Source organism: Agelaius tricolor, unplaced genomic scaffold (assembly GCF_023055355.1).
Source record: "Agelaius tricolor isolate 1412-34295 unplaced genomic scaffold, bAgeTri1.0.p SCAF_8, whole genome shotgun sequence".
Taxonomy (NCBI): Eukaryota; Metazoa; Chordata; class Aves; order Passeriformes; family Icteridae; genus Agelaius; species Agelaius tricolor.
The window spans coordinates 1,631,681-1,643,161 of record NW_027269268.1 but is presented as its reverse complement, the minus strand read 5'-3'; the positions used below and the strand labels follow the sequence as shown (position 1 = coordinate 1,643,161).

Genomic DNA, 11,481 nt, shown 5'->3' with positions numbered 1-11,481 from the left:
CCAGCCTGTGTCACTTAGCCAAGTAAAGCTTTGTGCTTGATTACTATTCCATCCTTTGTAGTAGCAGTAGTGGATGCGTTTACTTTTTTTTCACCTTTTGCTTAGATTCATCTCTTCTGAGTAAATGAAGAAAGTGACTATGAAGGCACAGCATCTGCCTTCTGTTTTTATCAATGAAGAGAAGTTCATAACCAGGTAAATTATTAAAGCCCTGAATATTTAATGAGTTTGCTGCTTTCTTTCAAGTGATTCCACATATATTCCTTGACAGGGGATCCTGTAGACAGCTGAGTCTGTAGCCACAGCAATCCCTACCACTTAGCTTAAGCTGTCTACAGAGCAGAGCTGGCCTTCACATGGAATCAAAAGAACAGAGCATTAAGCCTTAGGGTCTGTGGGATTTGTTCCTTAAGGAGAGCAGCCCTTCTAGAGGATTCTGAAATAAAATTACGAGTTAGGGAAGAAGGCGTTCTTGTCCTGGAGATCTGTTGGAATTGACCCTAAGTTCCAGAATTGAGCTCAGCTTGTCTGCAGCCTGGGGTTTGGCAGCCCTGGATGGCAGGGTGTCTGTTCAGAAAGACTTTTAGGCTGCTAGCTCTCTGCTGTGGTCAGAGGAAGTGTCTCTTTCACCTACTTGTACAAAAAGCTCAGAATTGCAGTCTAACTGTCATTTGTGGGATGCTTTTCCATAGTTCAGTCTCCCTGGGAGGAATTTTTCCTACTGCTGCCCCAAACTCTGAGCCACCTGGCCTTTAGCTCCATCCCCTTTCTTAGGGAATTGTTTTTTGCCTGGTGACAAGAGCGCAGGAGCTGGAAAGAGCCTCTCTTCTCTCTCCTCTCTTCATTCCCATGGCTCTTAGTCCTCCCATGGGAAAGAAACTACCTGTGGACTCAGCCAGGGATGGGTCTGCAATGGAATTTATTTTGCTGCAGGAGAGCACAACTCCTGACTCCTGATGCTTTCCTGTGTGGCCTGGGCAATGCTGGTTTCTCCCTTTCCAAGGAAGGCTGTCAGGGCTTTGCCCAGGGCACACAGGCAGCAGATGCATCATTCCCTTTCTCTTCAAGAGTTGTTCCCTTTATGCTGCTGTTAATTTGGGATGCAGTGCTTTTGTGTCAGAGGTAATTCATGTGTGTGAACTTGGCATGCAGAAGCCTTTGGAAATGTATCAGGTGAACCAGAGTCTCTGGGGCTTTATTCCTCTACGTACTTGCCTGTTCTTGTGGTGAAATGTGCATCCCAGTTGAGACCTTTCTGCATGACAGCCATGGTTTAAATTTTCTTCACCTTGCATCAAGGGAAATAAGTGTTTCAAGAACAACTGACATTCCATATGCACTCAGGCTTGCTTCCAATGCAATTTCCAGACTGTCATCCCTCATCTCTGCCTTGAATCTGCTGTTACACTGCTTCTCTTCCAGTTCTATCCTGCAATCTTGCTGATGGGGCAAGCTGACCAAAGCTCGTGGGATGATTTGGCTGGCTGAACTGCTGCCTCTCTGGAGCAGTGGCCGGATGATGAAGAATGCCCAGGCTAGGGAAGCAGTGTCCAGCCAACCTCCAGCCGATCGAGCACTGCCCAGGCACGAAACCCAGACCCTGTGCTCAAGCGATGGTATGCTTCGGGGCAAGTGGCCGCGGGTAGAAACTCCAAAGCTGCAGGGCGCTTGAAGAAAGGGCGACTCAGATCTTCTGAGGGAAGGAGGTTTTATGGGAAGGGGTGGCGATGGGTCGGGGAGCTGAAGTCTGAGCCCTGAGGCAGGGAAAAACCTCAGGTTTTATAGGGAATAGGCGGGGTTGGGAACAACAAATCAGAAGAGGGGTACAAAAGATACATTGAAGATTGACGACAGCAAACAACCAATGGGATACAGTTGCAGGTGGGGCCCTGGCCCCTGATCCAATCACCCAACACCCCAGCCAGAAGCTTCTGGAAAAAGAGGCAGGGGTGCTGGATGACAGGCAGGCAGCCAGGGGAGGGGAACAAACGAGATACATTGGGGTAACCAGGACAACGTGGGAGGGGTACAGGGATTGACACTTGCTGGAAACTTCGGGCAGAACCATTTAACACAACAATGGGGGAAAACTGAACAAACATAGAACAAACCACAACACCTCTCCAGCAAAACTGCCATAAATATTCAGGGATTGTGTGTAGGGCTTGGGCAGGAGAGAGCACAGGTGAGCTGTCCTGAGTTGGTGTTTCCAGAGAGCAGCCTGGGCTCTGTTGTGGTTCACCACTGGGGCACCTGACCTTGCAGCTCCTTTGTATCCTGCTTTTGCTACTGGATAAAGTGGTGAATCTGCAGAGCATGTTATGTTTTTGGGCTGAGTTGTTCTGCCAGTTACTTGGCTTTGGTTTCTGTTAATGGCTGTGTTTGGCTGTTGTCACAACAGCTGCTGATTTTCCAGACACCAAACTCAGCAGAGATGGCATCTGTCTCTAGGTTAGGGCAGGAGGAAGATGTGTTACAGTAAGGCCACTCCTGGAACTAGGCTGGTGCACGTATTCCCTTCTGGGGCAAAAAGAAGGAAAATGGTTTTTTTTCTCTTATGTTTCTACTACAAAGGACAAACAAGTCAGAGTGAGCTGCTGGTAATCTCTCCCTCAGGGCTTTTCTAATTGCTTGTGTGGTTTGTCACTGTTGGTTGCAGTAATGCAAGGCTGAAACCTGAAAGATCTACTTATGCAAACTTCTGAGGAAGGTAATGGCAAGTTTTTCTAGACAAGGCAAGAAACTCTGTGGAAATCTTGAGGGCTTGCTCTGAGAAACAGAACCTGTTTCAGAGATTACCCTTACCAGACCACTAACTGCTGTTAGTCTATGATTTTATTTGCCTTTGCAGTCAACATAGACTAAGAGTAATAGGTGAGTCTCAGAGTGTGCCCCAAGTCCTTAAGTATTTCTAATCCATCTTCAGGAAGCTCACCTTCCCAACTTCCTACTTGGAAAAAACCTGTGAGATAACAGCTGTCAATAAAGTGATTGCCAAATGCTGTGAAGTGCAGAGACTTGAGTTTGAAGCACCTCTGGAGCAGGATCAGCAGGTCTGTCACAAAACTGCAGGTCTGTCAGACAGAACTGCAGATCTGTCTCCTACTTGCCTGGTAATCCTGAGCTGCATCTGGAGCTTGCCTGTGTACGAGGCCAAGGCGTGCTTCATCTTGCTTGTCTGTAGCCAGTTCTGTGATCAGAGCTGGGCTTGCTTCTGATTCACATCCAAACCTCCTTGCATTCCCTTTTGGTGGGATGGCCTGAATGTGGTCCCTCACAGAGACACAAAGAACCTGGAATGAGCTGTCTCAACCCAGTGCAAGGAAGGGCTTTTGCCACCAGTATTCTGAGGATTAAAGAATGAAGTAAGTTAATGTTGAGAATCCTTGTTTAGAATCCAGTTGATAAAGGTAGTTAAAAATATTTTTTGTATGTGGGATTGCAATAATGTAAAATAAATAATTTACATCCACAGAATTAGCAGGGAATGCAATGAACCCTGAGTTTAGTGCTGCAGCCCCTGTCCTCATGTTACCTGCTAGGTAAAAGCCCAGTTGATCTTTTCCCTTCTCACCATGGGAAAAGGCTCTCTGAAGCAACAGGACACTGTCCTGTTTATTAAGTGGAGAGAGAGGGATAGGTGTGCCAGGGAAAGCTCTCCATGTTCATCTCTGCACGGCCCTCTCCCCCAGGCACAGCCTGGATGTGTACCTGCCCCCCTGGCTGTCCCTGGTTCCTCTCTGGTGTGTGCACACCTGGGCCCAGGGGAAAGCCACATTCCTGGGGCCTGTCCCCATGCTGGGCTGTCAGGTCTCTGAGGCACTTCTTTATTTAAAACTGGTGGAGGAGTTGTAATAGTATTTCTGAAGGTACATGAGTTGTGAACAGCTCCAGCAGCTCTCTGAGGAACGTGTGCTGCAGAGTTTGCAGGTGCTGTGTGTTCCATCTATGGGCCTGCTGTTCCAACAGCTCCCACAAACATGGAAATAACAGGCAGTATTTGGAAACAAACTCAGTGTCCTCACACCTCACTGCGAGGCAGGACATGAAACCATTGTAATCCTTAGTCCACAAGGAAGGATTTGTACACTTCCATGCAGTTGTTCCCCATGGTTAACCACCTCTGCTGCTGGGAATTGCTTGCTTGAATTACAGTCTGAGCCGTCTTTAAATGGTGTGGGGAACAGTGTTTCATTCTCATGGCCTCTAAATGCATTTCAATAATTCTGTCATTGCTCAGCCCTCCATAGCCTGAGCTGCAGCTGGCTTTGTCTCTGTGGCTCCTCGTTCTTGGCAGAGGTTGTCCTCATCTCCTTCCTTTCTCCTCTCAGCAAAGACATGGTGCAAAGCTGTTTTGTTTCAGGCAGAGAGAAATAGAAATGTTAGACATCCTGTAGATGTTTGGAGATAGGAAAAGTATCTGCAGGATTATGAGGACTAAATGGAAGCCAGCATGCAGGGAAAACCAAGTGCAGCCTAGTTAAAGCAACCTGCAGCACTGGTGCATGTGGATGTTGTTCTGTTTGCTTCCCCCTCATGACTGCTACAGAGGTGCAAAGTACGAGCTATGCTGGGGCAGTGTTATTAACATCATGTGAGGCTGACTAATTAATTTCCTCTGGGTCTTTAAAGGAGCAACTTATGAGCAACCCAGTAGCCTGGCAAAACTTTTCTCTCAGAAAATGATGTATGGATCATTAATAAACCTATACAAGGGTGCAGTTATGGGGTGTTACCCTGCCACATTTTACAGTGATGTTAAATTTTTTTTTTCATTGTGATCTTTATTCTAGAGAGCAGCTCAATTCTCTTCTGAAGAATTATAACTCTTACTATTCAGATCAAGAGAATCTGCAACTGACATGTAATCAGGTAAGGATTTAGGGGTGAGAAACTCCACTAATCTGGACATCACAAATTAGTGCTCTCTTCTCCTCACAGCACTGGACTCCAGCTCCACTCGCTGTGGTGTTGTTATTGCACGACAGGTTCCATCTAATGTAATAAACCAGAACTGGTTTCCTGAACTGATCAGGTCAGCCTGCAGCTTTGGCTGTTTTGGAAATTGCTCAAAACTGAGGTTACACATTCTCCAGGTAATCTGTTCCAGGGCTGTGTCAGCCTCAGTAATTTCATTGTAGTCCTGTTACTTTGAGGGTAGACAGATTATTATTAGTTGATTATTTTTACTCCATTATTATGCAGCACTGACTATTTCCCTGTTTTTCTCCAGCAAGAAGGAAGCACCCCCTTCATTGAAGGAATCCTGTCGATATTCTGGGGCGTGCGGCATCCTATCAGATTAAAGACTCAGGATGAGAAGCAGATACTCTCTTTTGTAACCCTGAAGTCAACAGAGAATGTGGGCTTTTTCCCCAGTAAAAGGTAATGGATGGACTTCCCTAGGGAGGCTAGCATTGCAAGATGGCTCGTGTTGTGCCTTCAGTGAGTGGCTGTGGCTGGCTGCCCTGGATATCCCAGATTCCCCAAAGGCCGTGGTGGTCACTGGACAGCAGAGCCTTTGAACAGTCTCTGCTGGGCAGGACAGTGTGTGTTTGTAGCACCTTTGTTTGGCCCTCAGGCTGAGGAGCTGGAAGGAGGCTGCTCTTTTTCATGGGAACTGACAATTCCTATACAAGGACTGGGAAATTGATGTATATAAATGTATAGGAAAAGAGCCAAACAATCCCCCTGTGTTTCCATGTGCACCTGATACTGGCAGCCCCTGAGAGGTCTCGTGTTAGTGCACACACTGGAGCATGAAGCCAGAATCTGGTGGGTAAGTGCTGAGGGATTGTCTGTCCCAGCTTACAGGTCTGCAACCATTGCTGCTCAGGTGAAGTTCAAGTCAGGCAATGGATACTGGCTTTGTCTGTGCAAAATTTGGTCTAAAAACCCCTTAAAATACTCACAGACCAGCTGCTCCATAAAATGACATTTTATATCCCAGTGTGTTGTGCTCAGCTGATACAGGTACTCATTGTACTTTTCCTTTGTTTTGAACACTGTTTCCCCAGCCTTGGTTGGTGAATTTGATGAGCTGATGCTGAATCTTGTAATACAGAGGCAGAGCCAATGTTCACCCTGAATGACTCCCTGATAAATTGAGTATTGCAGAGTTTATTTTTCTAATTTTCTTATTAGGAAGGGGTCCGGGGAGGGGGGTCCGAGTTACGGGGGCCCCCTCATTAGGAAGGGGTCCCGGGGGGGGTCGCGGAGGGCCCCCTCCGCAGGAGGGGACCGGGGGAGAGGGCGAGGCCTGGAGGGGGAGTTACCCACCTCCACCACCCCCCCCAGGCCCCGTCCTCTCTCCTGGACCCCTCCTGCGGGCTGGGTCCCGCCCCGACCCCCGCCCGGGGATCCCTCTCCTCTGGACCGGAGCGCGGGGGAGGGTGCAGGACCCCAGGGGACGGTCGTGTGTCTGGCGAGTCTTTTTTTCTTTTTATTGTGTGTTCACGCTGCAGAGTGACGTGCCTCCCTCTGCTTCCCCCACCCCCCCTCCCTCCGTCCGGGCCCCGGGGCGGGACCCCGTCCGCAGGAGGGGTCCGGGGAGAGGGCGGGGCCTGGAGGCGGGGTTACCCCCCCAGGCCCCCGCCCCCTCCCCCGGGGACCCTCTCCTCCAGAGGGGGCCCCTCCCAACTCCCCCCTTAGGAGGAGGGGGTCCAGCCTAATCTACCCACACTTCCCCCCCCACCCCAGGACCCCCCCAGTGTGATGTTGGGAAAGCCGGAGCCCCGGCGGTGTCGGGCGGTGTGTTGGACTGCAATGGGGGCACCCGCAGAGCGGGTCCGGCCCCGTGTGGGGGTCCCAGCGAGGGCAGGGGCGCCGGGCTCCGGCCCTCAGGGCTTTATTATTGCCCGGCACCCCGAGCCCCGCGGCTGCGAGGAAAGGAGGAGAGGGGAGGACGGGGAGACAGGAGAGATGGGGGAGGTGAGGACGGGGAGGGAGAGGGGTCGGAATGAGGAGGGAAGCAAGGCCGAGGGGAGAGAAGAGCAACGGTGAAGAGAGGAGGAATAGAAGGGAGTAGCGGGGAAGGGACCGGACAGGAAGGAGTGGGGTGGGGGGGGGGGGGGGGGGGGGGGGGGTGTTGGGTTTGGGAGGAGAGGAAAGGAGCGTTTCAGGGCGAGAGGGGAGGGGGAGAAAGAAAGGGAATACGCGGAGAAGGAAAGAGGGGTAGAGAGAGGGACTGAAGGGGAGGCCGAAGCCTCCGCGCCTTACCTGCGGAGCCCGCACAGGGAGCTCACGTCCGCACCGTGCACTGAGTGAGCAAATGCCGGTCGAGGCGATTTCCGGGGCCTAAATCACCTCGGCCCCGCCCCGCGCAGCCGCCCTGGGGCTCCGCACACCTGAGCTGGGCCCGCCCTGCACACCTGAGCTAGTCCCGCCCCCTGTGCCGTCCGGCCCCGCCCCCTGCACCGCGGCCACGCGGAGGCGCCGCGCTCGCACCGCGCTCCGTGTCCGCCAGAGGGCGCCCTGCGGGGTCTCGGCCCCACACGGAAACGGCCGCGATCCCGCACCCGGCAGCGCCCCGTGCCCGCGGCCATCCCGGGCCCGAAACCGATCCCGGGCCCGCTGCCGCCTCCATCCTCCCGACGGAGGAGAGGCGGCACCGCCCGGGACCTCGGCAGACCCCAGCAGTGCTCGGCATCCGGACCTCCGGCCGCCGTCGCGGTCCCGCTGGCGCATCCCGTGCCCGCACTCTGTGGCCCCGCCCCCCCGTACCGCTGTCCCGGGACCCTCGCTCGGCGCTGTGTGAGCCCCGGCCCCGTGTAGCGGGGACCGCTCGGAGCCCGGAGCGCTGCGGCGGGGCCGCGACTGGGGACGGGGCTGTGAGACCGAGTCCTGCCGGTGCCCGCTCGCGGGGCGGGGCTGCCTCTGCCCCGGCGGGAGGGTTGCGGCTCTCGGCCGGACTGGGCTTGAGACTGGGCTGAGGACTGGGCAAAGCCCAGCCTGGACTCGATGCCCGCTCCTGCTACGATGCCGGGACGAGGTTGACCGTAAGCGGGCGATGGAGCCCACAGCCGGAGCCGGGATGGGGCGTTCGGGTCCTGCCGGGGTCTGCCGAGGGGTCCCGGGCTGTGCCGCCTCTCCCTCGTCGGGAGGATCGAGGCGGCATCGGGATCTGGATCGGGCCCGGGGCCCCGCAGGGCGCCCTCTGGCGGACACGGAGCGCGGTGCGAGCGCGGCGCCCCCGCCGGGGATCCGCGCACGGTGCCCCGAGCCCGCTCGCGGAGAGCCGGGGCTCTGCCGGGAGAACGGCGGCAGCAGCGGTGTTTTGCGGGTGCCCCCGGTGTTCTGGAAGCCAGAGCGGCCGCCTGTGTGTTCCTCCACGTGCCCGTCCTCGGGCGGCTCCACGAGCGCCCCTGGCCTAGGAGGTGGCACTGACCGTGCGCTCCCAGCTCTGCCTTCAGCATTTCCTGCCCTTCGTGCCTTGGGAGCTTAGGGGGTTTCAAACAGCGGCTTTTTCCCTGCCACCAATAAGGTGGGGCTCATCTGACAGCTGCCAGGCGAGATCTGATCCCCTCCTTCCTCTCCCTCAATTTTCCCGCACATCGCACTCTCCAATGGCAAAACTTCTGTTTTTCAAAATCCCGTCAAAATATTTAATCTTTATTTCCATTCGGGGAAGGTCCTACCTGGGATGGAAATGGCTAAAAGAAGAGGGAACAAAAATGCCAAAACCAAACGCTGCCACGTGAGTGAAAGCAGGGAAAGCCTCGGGATGCCCAAGGTTTGTTTTATTGTCACGTCTGAAGCCTCTGCTGATGGCCAGTGTCACCCTTATTTCCCCACAGAGCTGCCAGGATGTTGCCAGAATTGTATCTTTGGGGCCCCGATCCCCTCACAGCATTAAATAGCTCCATCCTGGGCACTTCTTCCAGGGAAGCAGCAATTGCACATGAAACTTTTTTTATATATATATTTATATAAACATATACATGTGAAATTCATTTTTAATATTGCACTACAAATTGGTTTATTCTCAGTCAGAGCAGTAACTGGATGAAGACCTTATGCTGAAGAGTTTAGGCAATGATTTATGGAAATATTGACATCTGAAAGGCTGGATGGAACTTCCTGCTCTCATACACAGCTGGTTTGGACAGCACAAGTGTAACCTGTGTAACTCTTCTGTAACTATTAAACAACAATATGTGTGTTTTGTGTGCCTGCCTGGTAGTCTGAGTGTAATTAATCCAGGATGTTGCTGTAAAACAGATCAGGAATTACTGCAAGTTGTTTAGGTTGTGTCTTGGTTGATGTTCAACAGGTTTTACATTGGATGTGTTACATTTGGGATCCCTGGTCATACCATATTTTAATATGATTTTGTTATGACTTAAACTAAAATGACCATGCTGAAGTCTGTATGTTGAGCAGGGATAGGAATGTATGACATGACCCCTGGCCACAGGATAAACTGCAGTCACTGAGGAGTTACTGAGGAGCAGTCAATGGTACCTCCGTGTTTGTCTTTCAGGGGAATGACTTGCTGGGGAGAGTTTGATGACCTCCATCACATCAGTGGGGATACACTGAAATCTACTGAGGAGCAGCCAGACCTCGAGCAAAGTTAGTGTTGGTGCTCTCAGGTTAACCAAAAATTCTGTATTCTGTGACAGTGCAAGAGGCCTCTCACACATCAGCCCTTCCCTGCCAGCCAAGGGAAATCTCTCTGCTGTGTGTCACATGCCCTGCAAGCTGGGGAAACACCCACCTAGGGCTGCTTAGGGCTGTGCAGGTGACTTGGTGAACAGCCAGTGGCGATGAGCTGTGCTTTCATCCAAGAAATCATTCCCAAGGGAGCAAATCAGCAAACTGCAAGCCCTGCAAGCAGCCTATTCCTCATCGTATGCCTCTGCCTTGTTCCTTTCCCGCTCCACCACCCCAAAAATAATAAATAGTAAACAGTAAATGAAGCCCTTCACTGAGAGCCTCCCTCCTCTGGGGGTGCTGGCAGCTGCACAGGACGTGTGGTTCTCTTCTGTCCAGGTTATCCATGCTATGAAAGTCACACTCTCAGGTCCAGGAGGGAGCAGGAGCTCGACTGTGCCACCCTGCCCCGCAGCAGCAGCGATGCCGCGGCCGTGCGCAGGAGGACCAAGCTCCCCACCATCACCAGGACAGAAGTAGAAACTCACAGGTTCTCCATCAATGGCCACTTCTACAACCACGAGGTAGGAAATTTTAGGCTTGGCTTTGTCACCTGAGGGGCAGGGAGCCCTGCCCAAGTGAGGTGTGCCTCAGGCTCAGGCCGTGGTGTTGCTGTTCTTGTTCCCAGACATCAGTTTTCACTCCGGCTTTTGGGTCAGAAACCAAAATAAGAATCAACAGCCAGATGAGGACCAGACAAGTGATAGAGCAGTTGCTTCGGAAGTTTAAGGTAAGTCTGCTGGCAGGAGGAAGCGTGGCCGTGTTCTGGAAGCGTTCATTCCCATGTGCACTCCCTCCAGCACTGCGGGAAAGATGTGGAATAGCTGGGTGAGGACAGTGCATGGAGCGGAGTGTAAAAAAACCCAGATGGACAATTTTAACCCTGGCGGTGCTGCCCTCCCGCAGACAGCCCCGAGTTGCTGCTAGAATCTTTCCAGCTGACCATCCCAGGTAATGACACAGGCTGCACCCAGTCCTCCCGCCTCCATGTGATGTTGCCTGAGCTCCAAGTTGCATAATATCAGGCTGAAGGGCAGGAGATCTAAACAAATATGAATCCCACACCCCTAAATGGGTATTCCTTGAAATAATGCAAATAGTGAGTCAGTCCCTTTTTATCATGCACCAACATTCTAAGCTGTACAATGAAAAGCCACTGGTGCTAATCAGAAGGACTACGCTGATAACATTGAGTAATAATCTAAGTCACAACTAGCAGTAAGGACAAAATCCCCAATCCCTCTTCACCCAGTCATCCCAAACACAGAGAATAACACAGGGAGCACCTGAAAGTACCTGTTTCTATGACTATCTCCAGTGCTAGAAGAAAAACACTAAAATATAGCTTAAAAGAGCTGGCTGACCATTTGCGAGGTCAGACAGAAATAACCCTTCAGCTTTCTCTGAGCAGAACTTGGAGACTCCCACAGGACTCCTATTGAACACCACTAGAGTGCAGCAAACCATCAGTATTTCATAGAAAAAAAACCAATAATGCAGCCACAAGTTTTTCATTTTTGCAGTCAAGTCCTCCCCTATTGGCAAAAAACTACCCATCCCTTATTTTAAATTTTAGAATTTAAACAACATATGCATTTATTTATACTCAGAATGCTCCCATGTTCCAACCCTTCACCTGATTCTCAGGGTTGCAGCCCCAGAACATGAGGACTCTGTGCTCTAATCTGTCTAGAACCACTAGCTGCAAACCCTCTGGGGTTTAGGTTTTTGTGCAATAGTTTTGGGGTTTTTTTAAAATTTCTAGTATTTTCTTCCTAGTCTCTAAAGCTCCCCAGAAATTTTCTTCTTTTAAAATACATTTATAGT

General features: G+C 51.8%; 1 protein-coding gene across 1 annotated transcript; it reads left to right on the top strand.

The window, feature by feature from the left end:
• The first annotated feature begins 124 nt into the window (after window positions 1-124).
• On the top strand, window positions 125-10,634 carry LOC139592581 (ras association domain-containing protein 6-like). The gene is made up of 6 exons (XM_071432680.1): window positions 125-195; window positions 4,794-4,872; window positions 5,234-5,385; window positions 9,482-9,573; window positions 9,994-10,178; window positions 10,283-10,634. The coding sequence occupies exons 1-6, from the start codon at window positions 125-127 to the stop codon at window positions 10,484-10,486; spliced, it is 783 nt and encodes a 260-aa protein (XP_071288781.1). The 3' UTR covers window positions 10,487-10,634.
• The last annotated feature ends 847 nt before the right edge of the window (window positions 10,635-11,481 follow it).

Bases quoted from the DNA above. Each gene is read 5' to 3' on its own strand.
- LOC139592581 (XM_071432680.1), top strand. From the start codon at position 125: ATGAAGAAAGTGACTATGAAGGCACAGCATCTGCCTTCTGTTTTTATC. The intron at 9,574-9,993 runs GTTAGTGTTGGT...TCTTCTGTCCAG, and splicing joins GCAGCCAGACCTCGAGCAAA to GTTATCCATGCTATGAAAGT. The intron at 10,179-10,282 runs GTAGGAAATTTT...TCTTGTTCCCAG, and splicing joins GCCACTTCTACAACCACGAG to ACATCAGTTTTCACTCCGGC.